The 15701-nt window shown below is 41.8% G+C and overlaps 1 protein-coding gene across 1 annotated transcript in view; it reads left to right on the forward strand.

The window, feature by feature from the left end:
• CACNA2D3 (calcium voltage-gated channel auxiliary subunit alpha2delta 3) overlaps window positions 1-15701 on the forward strand; it is a 1058385-nt gene that overhangs the window by 220092 nt on the left and 822592 nt on the right. The window contains exon 3 of the mRNA XM_004368627.2: window positions 10724-10840. Within this exon, the coding sequence (XP_004368684.1) occupies window positions 10724-10840 (117 nt within the window). The remainder of the gene's footprint in view (window positions 1-10723; window positions 10841-15701) is intronic.

The raw sequence follows: 15701 nt of genomic DNA on the forward strand, positions 1-15701 counted from the left end.
ATACCTGTATGAAGCAGAATCATTCATACAATACAGTGCTTTCCACATTCAAACGGAAAAATATTCTTCTGCAACTGAGAGTTCCGTGCATGGAGTTTGTTGTGTTGTTATGGTTAAGAAGAAGGGTTCCTAACATCCGCTTAAAGGATTTGGAAATCTGTTTACTTGGAAACATAATTGCTTTGGAGAATTGTATTTTGAATTGACACTTGTGTATGCAGTAATTGAGTTGAGAGGAATACTAAATACATTTATGTCAAAATAATAAAATAACACTGCCTGTGGGGAGAGAGCCCAAAGATTGTAGATAATTAGTTTTTATTGCAACATCTTTGGTAACATATCTAAAACTTGTCATTTCATCTCAGGTTATGCCCCACCCTCCCCCTCCCCCACACAAATATAGACTTCCTGCATTCAATTTCTGCCAGAAGAGAGGCCCCCCCACAAAAAAAAAGAGTTACTGTTAAAGACCCCTCAGTGGCTTGTGGATGTATTTGAAAAATGCTGCTGCCCAGAGCAACGTTCAGAGCAAGGTGGGGCTGTTAGGCTGTGAATGTTGGTTGAGAGTCCCCATGTTATTGAGGCAAGAGAATGACCTTTTTCCCAGAAGGCTTAGAATGAATGTCTGAATTTATTACCCCCTCTGCCATCACCATCACTGTTTTGGGGGTACTTTGCTCTGTATCCTGCATTCTGCTGGGTACTTCATGTGCTTTACCTCATTTGATCATTACAAGAACATTATGAGGTCTGCTATCTTACACTTCACTGATGATGCGAAGGGGCTGATGGAGGCTAAGCAACTTGTCACATAGCTAGTAAGTGGTGATACTAGGACTTGAACTTAGTCCATCTAGCTGGAGAGTCCCTGGTCTTGTTATTGTTGTCGTTAGCTGCTGTTCAGTTGACCCCTGACTGATGGTGACTCCCATGCACGACAGAATGAAATGCTGCCAGGTCCTGCGCCATCCCCATGATGGGTTGTGAATCAGACCGGCGTGATCCACTGGGTTTTTGTGGGCTTTTTTTGAAGTAGATCCCCAGAGCTTTCTTCCTAGTCCGTCTTAGTCTAGAAATGCCGCTGAAAGCTGTTTAACATCATAGCAACAGGCAAGCCTCCACTGACAGACAGGTGGTGACTGCACACGAGGTACATCTGCCAGGAATTGAACCTGGGTCTCCCGCGTGAAAAGCGAGAATTCTGCCGCTGAACCACTACTACCGAGTCCCTGGGTGGTGCAGACGATCAACATACTCGGCTGCTAACTGGAAGGTTGGAGGTTTGAGACCACCCAGGGCTCCTTGGAAGAAAGACCTGGTGGATCTACTTCAAAAAAACCAGCCATTGAAAACCCTATGGAGCACAGTTTAACTCTGACCCAAGTGGGGTTACCATGAGTGAGAACTGACTTGATAACAGCTGGGTTTCCCTGATCTTAGCGCTATGCTAAACTGCCTAGTGAGTGGAATGCACATTGTGCTTTTGAAACAACCTCAGTGTGCAGAATGGGTAGGAGGGAAGCAAAACTGGATGTTTTCAAGAAGTTCAGAAGCTGGAGTGGCTAGGACTTGGATAACGGCAGTGGGCAGGACCAGAGAGATGGGGCTTCCCCAGAGACATCAAGAGGTGTGATTGTCAGACAGCAGCAGTTTGGACTGGCTGGCTGTGACACTTGAAGGAAGTAGTTTAACCTTCTGGGCCTCAGCGTCCTTATCCAGATCACGAGGGATAATGATGGCGATCTCCTAGGGCCGCTCTGCAGTTTTACTGGGAGGATGTCTGTGAAAGTCAGCAGCACAGTGCCTGTACATAACAGGCCACCCCAAATCCTTCGGGTCCCTTGTTCTTCCCTCTTGGCATTTCTCCTACAGAGGGCTCTAGTATGTGCTATGTTTTCACACTCATGCCTTCCTGAACTGCGGCTCTTCCGGTCACAGACAGATTCCAGCAGGGTTGGTGCTGATGCTGATGCTCTCCATTCTGCCACCCAGCTCCTCTGGGCCTCCCCCCAGCTTGACGCAGTAGCCTGAGATGCTTGAGCAGCACAGCCCGTGACTTCGGCCAAGGTCAGGGTCTGGGCCGGGCATGGCCTTCAGTAGGAGCGCCTTTAAGCATTCATGACACAGAAGGCAAGCAAGCCTGAGAAACCTTTTATTTCCTCCGTCACAAGAGATCATCTGAAGCTTCCATTCCTTCTGCTAGTGGAATCAGCATTTGGCAAGGACTCCAGTGATGAGCCAAGAACATTTATCATTTGAGAAGGGAGACACAGAAATGCATTATTTTGCAGCATCTATTTTGCCAGATCATTTCACACAAACACTGGGAAGAGAAAAGCACTATTTCACTGTCAGAACACTTAATGTTGTTCATACATTTGGGTCATTTTCTCCCCCTCCGTGATAACTGCATATCTAGAGGTGAGTCACCTGAAACAGCCCCCAGAGAGGGAGCCCCAGTCAGGAGGCTTGTGAGCAATCACAGTTAATTGGGATAAAAGCCAAACACGGAAGAGGAGATCTGGGAACACAGAGCACCGGCAGAAATACCCACCGCAGACGAAGGGGACAGAAAGTGCCAGAAGCCAAGATCTGGTGCATTTTCACTTGGCCTCTTGGCTAACTTTTCTCACCAAAACTTGAGATTATATGAAATTATACCTCTACAGCCTACATGATTAAATCACTACACGAGAATCAACAGAAGGTCCAGGATAGAAAATGACAAAACAAGGACCTGCCATCCCCAAATGAGAATCTGGGGAGCTTTCCTCAAATCCTCCTTCTTCATCCCTCTTCATCCCTCTTCCAACTCCTCAGATTCCCCTCAGCCAGATCCCCTGATAAACCCTGTGACTTGGAGGGCAACCTAGGAGAGTCCCAGCCCAGAATCCGGAAAAGTAGTTTCTGTAAGAGTGGACGATCTCTTAAAGTTTCTACATTCAGGTTCACTTTCTTAAGTCTTCCTGGTGATCTACTTCCATAAAGATGACCGCCAAGAACACCTATGGGGCAGTTCTGCTCCGTCACATGGAATTACTATGAGTCAAAGTTGACTCGACAGCACCCAACAACATTTGTTTTCCTTACTACACTGAGTTCTGAAATACCCATGGTGAAGGAGATAAATTCAATAAATCAATCATTTAAGTAAAAATTACACCAACACACACATACACAAAATGAACTTAAGCTGGAATTACTGCTACTTTCGTTCATTCAACAAATATTTGCAAATCACCTACCATGTGCCAGGCCATGGCGGACGCTGGCAAATACACGTGGTCCCCTTGGGTTATAAGATGGCCGTCTCTTCCATTTTTATTGTCTCCCTTTTCTTTTTGTGCACATGTGTTTATATTTACAGGGACCTGGTAATACTTTCTAAGGAGCTCTGGTGGTGCAGTGGTTAAGTGCTTGGCTGTTAACTGAAAGGTCAGTGGTTCGAACCCACCGGCTGTCCCACAGGAGAAAGATATAGCAGTCTGCTTCCGTAAAGATTACGGCCTTGGAAACCCTGTGCAGCAATTCTCCTCTGTCCTGTAGGGTCACTATGAGTTGGGATCAACTCGATGGCAACGGGTTTTTTTGGTGATATTTTCCTAACTCCTTTTTGCAGTTGAAGGGTGACTGCTTTTCCATGAAACAGAAGTAATTCATAGTGCAGTCCTTGAAGCTATAGAAATTAAAAAGCTTCATTGCCTACATAACTGTGCGAGGAGTAACCTCCTAGAGGAGAAGGAGTTGGAGGTGTTTCTCCTTAGGGTCTTTCTTGGAATCTGGAGAACAAAAGCTTGTTTGTAGCGCAGATACTGCCATAGAGTAATTTGTAATTGGAGTCCCTGGGTGGTGCAAATGGCTAACACGCTTGGCTGCTAACCAAAAGGTTGGAGGTTCAAGTACACCCAGAGGCACCTCAGAAGAAAGACCTGGCATTCTACTTCCGAATAATCAGCCGTTGAGAACCTTGTGGGAACAGTTCTACTCTGACGCACATGGGGTTGCCATGAGTCAGATAGACCCAACGGCAACTGGTTTTGGCTTATAATTAAGGCTTCTCGCAGTGGGTTTGCTCCTTTCTCTCCAGGTATTTTTTTACCATTAAGAACTGTATCTGCTCTTTTGAGGCTGGACTCTAAGCTCACGCCCGCTCCCAGGCCCTGCAGAGGGATAAAGTTAATTCCTACATAATCAAATGTGCTCTGACCTTGTGGCTTTTGCTCACTTGGAGCAGCCTTATGAACAGCTGCAGGCCTTCTTAACAAACGACGCCTCAGTTTTCGGTATGTGACTCTCTTGCCGAGTCCAAGCCACCATTGGCCAGAAATCTATGAAGCAGGTGTTTTTATGGGAGTGCAGTGGTCCCTCTGAAAGAAGTTTGCAAATATTTAGACTGTCGGTCCTCTGTTCCTCTACCCCTCGAGTTCAAATTAGAAGTCACACCTCACTAGGTTTAAGACCACCTTTCTAACCATTTAGCTTTCAACAACTGGCTGAACCGCTCTGTGCCTCAGTTTCTCCATATGCAACATGGGGATAATGCCTACCTCTTGGGGTAGTTGTGAGGATTAAACGAATAATATGTGAAAATCTTCCAGGACCGTGCTGGTCCTGTGATGCACACAGGACTAATTTTACTGAATTCCTCAGACTCTGCTAATGAAGACATGATGCTTAATTACATATCTAACTGGGACTACATTCTCCTGAACAGATCTGTTTATTATGTGCCCATATTCTTCTCTAAATATAACTACAACTTTTGTATGTTTTAATTTCCAAAATGGTATGTTTATTGTAAAAATTAGAAAATACAGATAAGCAAAAAGAAGAAAAAATAAATAAATTTGTAATATCACAGCCTGCTGTGAACATTTGGTGTATGTCCTCCTGGGGTGTGTGTGTGTGTGTGTGAATGTGTGCAGATTACTAATTTAAAACAAAAAATTAATAGATTACTGCCTGTATTGTACTATACTGTATGCGCGTCTTCTGCATTCTTTTACACAGTTTGAGATGGCTGTGTGGATTTCTGTTGTATTGTCGTATCTCACTGTATCCAGTCAGTTGCTGGAGGTCAGATTGCTTGGTTCTGTACTGTAAGTTCTTTTTTAATGGTTTGATATATCTCACCATCCTTCTCTGCTAAGGGCTTGCAATTGATTAATGACCATCATTGAGTTACTCTTTCTGTTCTTCAAAATCCTTTGATTCCAGCAAAATGAAACGTTCCTGGGAAGAGAAAGGGACTCTGTTATTCTGACCTGATTCCTGCAGGCATCAACACATTTTGAAAAGGCAGAGTGTTTTTTGCTTATGGGATAAGTTCCCCAGGGTGATGAGAAAGTAGACCAGGCTCGCCTCATTTGCATAGAGGATCCGTTGGAACATGTACTGAAGGGAGAATTCTTAGCCTAGAAGAGGAATGGAACCAGCGAACTGCTAAGTTTGTTCCAGATCTTGAATCCTCAGTGTGGCAAAGAGTGTTGTGCTGAGATTAGTTAGCTAGGTCACCAGGCACAAGTAGTCCCAGGAATTTGACAGCACTCCATAAAGTCAGTGGCTCCGTGCACAGAACAGACTCAGAAGAAGAAAAGAGAATGCAAGAAGATATTGAAAACAGTGACTAGTCAGAGTGAAATAAATTGATTCCCTTCTAGAAGCCTGTTGGGAAAGAAACGCATGAAAGTAACAGATACGGCTAGAATACTGGGACCCTACATAAAAACCCGAAGGAGCCCTGGTGTTGCAATGAGTTAAGCGTTTGGCTGCTAACCAAAAGGTCAGCGGTTCAAACCCACCAGAAAAGATCTGGCCATCTGTTCCTGTAAAGATGACTACCCATTGCCGATGAGTTGATTCCGACTCATAGCAATCCTATAGGACAGAGTACAACGGCCTCATAGGGTTTCCAAGGCTGTAATCTTCAGGGAAGCAGACTGCTATGTCTTTCTCCCTCGGAGCAGCTGGTGGGTTTGAACTGCGGACCTTTCAGTTAGCAGCCGAGTGCTTAACCACTGTGCCACCGTGACTCCTTCCCGTAAAAATTACAGCCTAGGAAACCTTATGGGGTGGTTCTACTCTGTCCTATAGGGTTGCTGTATCTTGGCATTGACTCAACGGCACACGACAACATAAAAAAACAAAAGGTTCACTTTATAGTTCCGGTAAGGTTTAATTGTGAAATCCAATTTATCTTTCTTTATCTTAAGCCTCTAGATCACTTTTAGTTATAGAATTACTTAAGACAGAGATTCATTTCACGGACTCTTGTAAATAGTAGCCTGAAATTTGTTTTGTTTTATTTTACTCACTTCTTGAACTTTGTATTTTTGGTAGTAAATCAGCCTTGGGTATAAACCGGCCTTTCAGCTGTTGGCTTTTGACGCTCATCTGGCAGGCAGCAGAGAACTTGTTGGATTTTTGGCCCCAAAGATACTGGCTTGCATTTGAATTTAGGGAAAGTTTCCAGTGATTATTGTTGAAGTTTTATTCAGACACCAGAGGACACTGTTAGCTTGAGCCAGAGTTTTGCTGACCAAAGTCCCACATCCTAGGGCACTTCAGTCAACCTCCCAAGGGATGGGGGAGGTCACTCTTCCAGGACAGTGGGACAATGTAGCTTCATCCTTACTTGCATCTTCCTTGTATTGAAAAATCACAGTTGTTTGTGGTTGAACATTGTCTAGATGATGATGAGGCTCTCCCCTCCTCAGCCCTGTGAGCTGTGATGCCAGGAGAGATGAATGTGCAGTACTTTGGGGTCTGGAAGGGACGATGCAACCTCCTTTATCTTGAGGAACCAGGACAGCCATGGTAGGGAAGAGGGAAAAGGCTCGAAGAAGGAATAATAGTTTTCCAGGTGAAATGCAAGAGAGAGACCCTGAAGACAAGCATAAATTTTTATACATGTTTTCAGGGGGCAGGAAGAAGCATGTCACCTACAACTCATGGTCCATGATAGGACCATGCAGAGCAGTGCAGAGCATCGTATAAATGAAGTGTAAAAGATGTCCATCTTGCTCTGGTCCAGAAATAGCACTTTGTTTATTTCCTCGGGATCAACTTAATTGTGAGAAACTCCAAGTCCTTGGGCCTGACTTTCAAGTCGGAGGCCTTTATGCCCAGTCTTTGGGTCCCTTACTACCCTGCCACTCTCTAATGGCTGGTGATGGGTGCTAGAAATTCCAGGTCTGGGATCCTACCTGTTTGTATGGGAGACCTTTCTGCTCCTAGAGCCCTCAGTCCTACCCCAAGACTCTAGGGATTTTATTTTAGTCTTAGAGATGGGAGAAATTCTCTTTTATGCTTCATTAGAGCCCCTCCCACTGTTTTCAAACCCTAAACTTCTCCTTTCAGGACATGCAGTACCATTGCCTCAATGTGGTCAGGAAAGAAAGGGTTTTATGGGATACACACACACGCACACTTACTCCCTTTTTCCCTCCCTCCCTCTCTTCCTTGGGGCAAAGAAACACCGTGCCTCCCTATATTTCAGAAGGGAAAGGGAGAAATGGGGAAAAATACAAATTTAGATCTCAAAAATTATGCTACCATGACAAAGTTCTTATATTTTTCTACTTCCAAATAACTGTCAAGGTCTCTAAAACCAGGATAAGACTGCAACACCTTGTTTTTCTTAATAGGAACTTGGGATGAGGGATTAGGAAGTGACTCAGGTGGTGGTGTTTTTTTTTCCCACAAATAAGAGTAAATATAAAGCTCCCAATATCTTTAGTTTTGCCATCTTTCGATAACAACATAAATGTAATAGACACATGTTGACACTGAGAATATTTTGAACTCCGTTTAGAAGGTTTTCGTTAATTACTATCCTTCTTCCCAGTGGGTGTGAGCTTAAATCTTTAATTAAACCAAACTTTTTGGCCTTAGGACCCTTTTACACTGTTGCAAATTATTGAGACTGGAAGAGATCCATATTTATGCCTTTTCCCAAGAAAGATGATCCAGCTGAATGCAGAAATATCAAACAATATCATTAATATCACATGCAAGCAAAATTTTGCTGAAGATCATTCAAAAGCGGCTGCAGCAGTATATCAACAGGTTACTGCCAGAAATTCAAGCCGAATTTAGAAGAGGATGTGAAACCAGGGATACCATTGCTGATGTCAGATGGATCCTGGCAGAAAGCAGAGAATACCAGAAAGAAGTTTATGTGTGTCTGATTGACTATGCTAAGGCATTCGACTGTGTGGATCATAACAAATTATGGATAACATTGCAAAGAATGAGAATTCCAGAACACTGAATTGTGCTCCTGAGGAACCTGTACGTGGATCAAGAGGCAGTCGTTCGAACAGAACAAGGGGATACTGCATGGTTTAAAGTTAGGAATGATGTGCATCAGGGTTGTATCCTTTCACCATACCTGTTCAATCTGTATGCTGAGCAAATAATCTGAGAAGCTGGACTATATGAGGAAGAACGGGGTGTCATGATTGGAGGAAGACTCATTAAACAACCTGCGTTATGCAGATGACACAACCTTGCTTGCTGAAAGTGAAGAGTACTTGAAGCACTTGCTGATGAAGAACAAAGACTACAGCCTTCAGTATGGATTACAGCTCAACATAAAGAAAACAAAAATCCTCACAGCTGGACCAATAAGCAACATTGTGATAAACAGAGAAAAGATTCAGTTGTCAAGGATTTCATTTTACTTGGATCCACAATCAACACCCATGGAAGCAACAGTCAAGAAATCAAAAGACGCATTGCATTCGGCAAATCTGCTGCAAAAGATCCCTTTAAAGTGTTGAGAAACAAAGATGTCACCTTGAGGACTAAGGTGTGCCTGACCCAAGCCATGATGTTTTTAGTCGCCCCATGTGCATTCAAAAACTGGACAATGAGTAAGGAAGACCAAAGAAGAATTGACACCTTTGAATTGTGATGTTGGTGAAGAATATTGAATATACTATGGACTGCCAAAAGAATGAACAAATCTGTCTTGGAAGTAGTAGAACCAGAATGTTCCTTAGAAGCGAAGATGGCGAGACTATGTCCCACATACTTTAGACATGTTATCAGGAGGGACCCATCCCTGGAGAAGGACATTATACTTGGTAAAACAGAGGGTCAGCGAAAAAGAGGAAGACTCTCAACGAGATGGATTGACACAGTGGCTGCAACAGTGGGCTCAAGCAAAGCAGCAATTGTGAGGATGGTGCAGGACCGGGCAGTGTTTCGTTCTGTTGTGCATAGGTTCGCTATGAGTCGAAGGTGGCTCGACAGCACCTAACAACAAAAACAAATTATTGAGGGTCCCCTGAGAACTTCTGTTTGTGTGGGTTGTATCTATTTATATTTACTGTATTAGGAATTAAAACCAAGAAATTTAAAAATTATTAATTTAAAACATAAAAAACTCACTACATGTTAACATAAATAACATATTTTATGAAAAATAACTATTTTCCAAAAACAAAGAAAAAAATTTAGTAAGTTGATTGAATGGCATCTATTTACTTTTTATTTTCACAAATCTCTTTACTATTTGGCTCAAGAGAAGACAGCTGGATTCTCACATCTACTTCTGCATTCAAGCTATTACGATATGTTGAAACATATGAAGAAAATCCATCCTCACGTAGATGTGTTGTTGAATCCCTCAGGGACCCCCCAGGGATTCTTGGACCATTTTTAGAACTGCTGGTTTAAACAGATAATTTACCCGAGTATGTGATGAGTTTTAAATGAAAAGTTATCTTTAATAGAGAATTTGAATAAACTTGTGGGTGAAATTCGTTCCTTACGAACAAACTAACAAATTATGAAATCTTATATAAAGCATTTTCAGCGTTTTTTGCACTTCCTGTATGTGCACATTCCTGGGTACATAGGAAGTCCTCAGTAAACATTTAGTTTATTGAACTGATACAACAAAGTCCATAGCAATGACTCTGATATTATAAAAAGTTTATAAGACTGCTCGCTCTGCCATGGTACTTTCTTGAATCTCAACTCCAGTTTAGGGGTCGGCAAACCTTTTCTGTAAAGGGCCAGATAGTAAATATTTTAGGTGTTATGAGCCATGTGGTCTCTGTTGCAGCTACTTGACTCTACCTTTGTAGCGCAAAAGCAACCATAGACCAGACATAATAAATAGGTGTGCTTGTGTTCCAATAAAACTTTATTTACAAAATAGGTGATGGGCTGTATTTGTTGTTGGTTCTTAGTTTACTGACTTCTGCTCTAGTTCTACATCAGAGTTATAACCTTAAAACTGTTTTTTCTCTAAGTCCTTGATCTTGACTGTGAAAAAATTACGTTATTGATATTCAAGAGAAAAACCCAACTCGCCAAAGTTGAATTCCTTCATTTTTATTTCATGACATGTCTGCGGCAGTCAGTTTCCTGTGGTTTTAGCTGCAAGATAGCTAGTGAATCTGAAACAGTCCTCCCGAAGAATGGCCAAGCATGGTCAAATTTGAAGTGTAGAGTGTTGATGAATGATAAAGTGTTCGATTGTTTTCGGGTTTTTTCCTTCCCTGAGTGTTAGTTTCTGAGGAGAGCCGCTTTGCACACTTCCCCTTAGTTGGTTTAATAATTTTGAAACACAGTCCAGAATCCCCCAAATCCAGTACGAACAGGTGTCTGTACAACTTTATTGTTACCTGTAGGTAGATGTGCTCTGAAATCTCAAGTGTGGTATGTTTTATGGATATGCCTTTCATGTTGTCCTCCCTCCTTACAGAAATATAAAGAACATGAGAAAGATGTTGCCATAGAGGAAATCGATGGCCTCCAGCTTGTGAAAAAGCTGGCAAAGAACATGGAAGAGATGTTTCACAAAAAGTCTGAAGCAGTACGGGTAAGTTCCTCTGGCTTCTAAGACACAGAGGCAGCTTCAGGGAACTGGCATTGATGAACTCAAAACATGCTAAAGATTTTAAAAATCATTGAAATCCAGTTATCCAAGGATGAACAGTGACTCAGCTATTTTTTAAACACTTTTGTTTCTTTAATCTGATTAACCAAGACAAGCAATTACCAGGGGCATGACTGCCCTTTCCATGTAGAGTTCAGGAGCTAGTTTTTGTCTTTGCCTTCAGTGGCAGTACATTGATTGTACAGTCACCAAGTATGGGCCTACACTGTGTGACGCATTCGCTCACTGCCAAAATTGTTAAAAGGCACATTGTGGTTGGACTAAGCAATGATAAAAATTTTGGAATTGAAAACCTCAATGCGGTGAATGATATCTAGATGAAGTTGGAAGTTTTCCTTACCTTTATTGGAACTTTCCTGAAATTACAATTTTTGTTTTGACTGGTAAGAGCTCCCTGAAATGTCACGTCATCAGCAGGACAAATAGAACTGCAGTGCATATGTGTATCATGTTGGATTTCCAAGATGGCGTCCGACTTTATGCCTTGTTTCCAACTATATGGGATATTTTATTTTCTTGATTTAGGACTTGTGAATGTGCCAACATTCTATCTTAATGGTACACAGGTCGTCCCCGACTTACGACGTATTTGAGTTACAACAAACCACACTTACGACCGTCCATTTTTTGTTGTTGTTGTTGATGCTGTTGTACATCTTATTGTTGGTAATATGTACTACGTACAGTGTTGCAGTGCATAATTTGCTGATACTATCATTCTCGTGCCAACCCCTAAAGACAAATAAAGATTGAATTTATAAAGATGCAGATAATAAATAGCAATAATACTGAAAACTAAAAAAAAAAGAAGTATTTGACTTATATCAGAACCAACTTATGACACGGTCATCAGAATAGAAACCCGTCTCCCAAGAATATGGCCCCCAGACTCTCTTTTAACTCGCTGCTGAAGTCACTCCTGAGGTTCACCCTTCAGCCAAAGATCAGACAGTCCTGTAAAACAAAATGAGACTAAATGGGCACATCAGCCCAGGGACAAGGACGAGAAAGCAGGAGGGGACAGGAAAGCTGGTGATGGGGAACCCAAGATCGAGAAGTGGAGAGTGTTGATGTGTCGTGGGTTGGCAACCAATGTTTAAAAAACAGTACGTGTATTAATTGCTTAATGGGAAACTGATTTGCTCTGTAACTCTTCATCTAAAGCACAGTATAAAAATTTGAAAAAAAAAAGAATAGAACCCCATTATAAATCGGGGACTAACTGTATTGACACAGGATTATGGGAAAGCAATCTGAATAGTTCTTTATTTCTAATGTATACTTTACTTACCTTTCAGTTTTACTCTCTCTAGAATCACTTTTTATAAAAGACGACTTCCTACCTTAGCTTCTCTCCCTTTCAATTGGCCAAACCAAATTTCTGCAACTTATTTTTGCTTTAGTGCTGATAATCTCACTCATTTGCTTGTCTCTCAAGCATTTTTATACTATTTTGATTCAGGGAAGGAGGGATTGTAGCTCAGTAGATAAGAGCGTGAGTTTGACCTGGATTCACTGCCTACCTTTGTCACTTATTAAGCTTTGCCCTTTGATAAACATTTAGTCTCTACGAGCCTCAGTTTCCTCCTCTCACACACGGAGTGTGAGGATCAAATGAAGTTACGATTTTGAGCCTCTTAGCACAGACCCTGCCCATATATAGAGCCCAGTGATTGGTTGCTGCTGCTGCCGCCACTATGATTATTCATTTAAATAAGATGAGACTTCTTGGTGGGAACTCTGAAGTGTCTTAGCTGAAAAAAAGTACTTTTGTCTTCCGTTGAGATACTGTGGCAGCCAGCACTGGGAGCTGCGTGGCAGCCCCTGAAGTGCCCTTGGGTCCCTCTTAAAGCAAATGGCCTTACAGTCATGATAGCCATTCAAATCTAACAATCACAGTCTGGAGTAAACCAACACCCACCCCCCAAAAAAAAGGCCCACCAGAATTATTATTGTCTATTTATGAAATGAACACCCCTTTTTATTGATAATTTTAGAATATATTACTGAAAAGTATCAAGCAAAAACCAAAATCACCTACAATCTCACCGCCCAGTTGGAAACCATGGCTCGCGTTCTGCATGTTTCCTTCCTTTCAGTCTTTTCCTTTGCATTGGCTGGTGTGATTCCTTTGAGAAGGGAAAAATGAAAGCCTCTTTATTTGAATTGAAATGTTCCCACAATAAAGGCAGCCAGGATTCTTTGATTATATGTATTTTATGTGTTTTAAAATAGATGTAGGAGGCCCTTTGTGAGCACACTTGATGTCATAAAATCTCTGTTTACTGGTCCAGTGATATGCAGAGCTCTTTCCCCTGCCTAGATCGTTAAACAGGAAAGAGGATTTGCGTGTCAGGTTGAGGTCTGGTCTGGAGGCAGCTTCATTGTTGAGAATGAGCCTGGTCCCTGTTGTGAGCTGCACGGTTCTGTTGGCCAGCAGTCAGAAACCGTGTGGCCTTTGGAATGAGAAGAAGTCACCTCTGAGAGGCCTCCTGGATGTTGGTATGTGTGGAGGCCAGGGAAGCAGTGGGTGGGACTGTTTTTCTCAGTATAGTGATGCCTCTTCCTGAATAGGAAAAGTTGCTGTTTGCCCGCTGTGTTTGTGAGCATTCAAAGAGTGAAGACCTCAGATCCTTCTGGTTTGCCCGCAGGTTTGCAGTGGAGTCACTGTTTGTGGGATACGCTAGAATGCCCTACTGTTCCTTAGGGCCCTTCCTTTCCCATGTCACCCTCTGAACAGCTACCCACTTCTTAAATAACTCAGGAATCACAGCAAGTCCTACTTTCTCCCCACCGTATGTCTGAAGGAGCCTTGGTGGTATGGTGGTTAAGAGCTTGGCTGCTAACCAAAAGGTTGGCAGTTCGAATCTACCAACCGCTCCTTGGAAACTCTATGGGACAGTTCTACTGTGTCCTACAGGGTCGCTATGAGTTGAAATTGACTCGATGGCAATGGGTTTGTTTTTTTTTAATATATCTGAAGTAAATGCAAAACATAAAGTGGCCTGCCCATTACATTATCTGAAATGGCCCAGGAGAAGAGTGGGTTTTAGAATTTGCTGTATCACTGTGATGTCCCATGGCATAGGAATCTTCCATTTCTTTTTTTTTTTTTGGTCACACATAAACTCAACTAGTTTATTGCAAGGTAGTCATCGTAAGGCACAAAAGTAAGATCTCACAACATTCTTTTTAGAGTTGGAGAATCAGAATTAACAATTATAATCACAATATTAGTTCAATTGTTAAAGTCCAAATCTTTAGATTTCAAGCATTTGCTTTTTACAAGTGGTCTTAGGAGGAAGGCTTGACCATGGCTCAAACTCAGCAGAGGTCTTTCATAACTAGGGTCCAAGGACAGCAGCGGTGGGCAGAAACTCAGCTGTTGAGAGGGTGATACTTTGTCTCTCCCTTCTCTCAGTGAGTGAGCAGAAATTCAGGGTTTATATGTGAATTCCTCGCCTTGGCTTCATACAATAAGGGCCAGTGCGACATCAAAGACTAGTATGTTATGTCTTCTCTCCGGGGTTAGAGATTAGCCAAATGTTACTTCTTTTCTTCAAGGTTAGAGATAGGGAGGTTGTTTAGATTTATGTCTTAGGGTTTAGTTTACAAAGGTTAACTATGTTATATTTTCTTTTATCATAGCTTACTTGGCAAAGTCAACTTCAAGTTTGTTTACATTCTTCACATACTTCACATGCTTCTATGTCTCAGTTCAGAAATTTTCTAAATAACTTTTTAATGACTTTTTGTTGTTGTTAGCTGATGTTTACTCGATTTTTGGTTCATAGTGACACTATGTGACAAAGTAGAACTGCCCCATAGGGTTTTCTAGGCTGTAACCTTTAAAGGAATTATCTTAGGTTTTTGACTCATTTTGAATTAGTTTTCGTGCATGGTGTGAGATATGAGTCTTGCTTCATTTTTTCGCAGATGGATATCCAGTTATGCCTGTACCGTTTGTTAAAGAGACTGTCTTTTCCCCATTTAACAGACTTTGGGCCTTTGTCAAATATCGGCTGCTCATAGGTGGATGAATTTACGTCTGGATTCTCAATTCTATTCCAATGGTCTATGAATCTCTTGTTGTACCAGTACCAGGCTGTTTTGACTACCGTGGCAGTATAATAGGTTTTAAAATCAGGTAGTGTGAGGCCTCCCACTTTGTTCTTCTTCTTCAGTAATACTTGACTTATCTGGGGCCTCTTCCCTTTCCATATGAAGTTGGTAGTTTGTTTTTCCATCTCATTAAAAAATGTGGTTGGAATTTGGATCAGGATTGCGTTGTATCTGTAGATCGCTTTGGGTAGAATTGACATTTTCACAATTTTGAGTCTTCCTATACATGAGCAAGGTATGTTTTTCCACTTATGCAGGTCTCTTTTGGTTTCTTGCAGTAGTATTGTGTAGTTTTCATTGTACAGATCTTTTACATCTCTGGTTAGATTTATTCCAAAGTATTTTATCTTCTCGGGGGCTATTGTAAATGGTATTGATTTTGTGATTTCCTCTTCAAGGTTCTCTTTGTTGGTGTAAAGGAATCTGACTGATTTTTGTATGTTTATCTTGTATCCTGAAACTTTGCTGAAATCTTCTATTAGTTGCAGTAGTTTTCTTGTGGATTCCTTGGGGTTTTCGGTGTAGAAGATAATATCATCTGCCAATAGAGATAATTTGACTTCTTCCCTACCTATTTAGATGCCGTTTATTTCTTTTTCTAGCCTAACTGCTCTGGCTAGGACCTCCAGCACAATGTTGAATAAGAGTGGTGATAAAGGGC

This window comes from Trichechus manatus, unplaced genomic scaffold, assembly GCF_000243295.1.
Source record: "Trichechus manatus latirostris isolate Lorelei unplaced genomic scaffold, TriManLat1.0 scaffold00001, whole genome shotgun sequence".
NCBI lineage: Eukaryota > Metazoa > Chordata > Mammalia > Sirenia > Trichechidae > Trichechus > Trichechus manatus.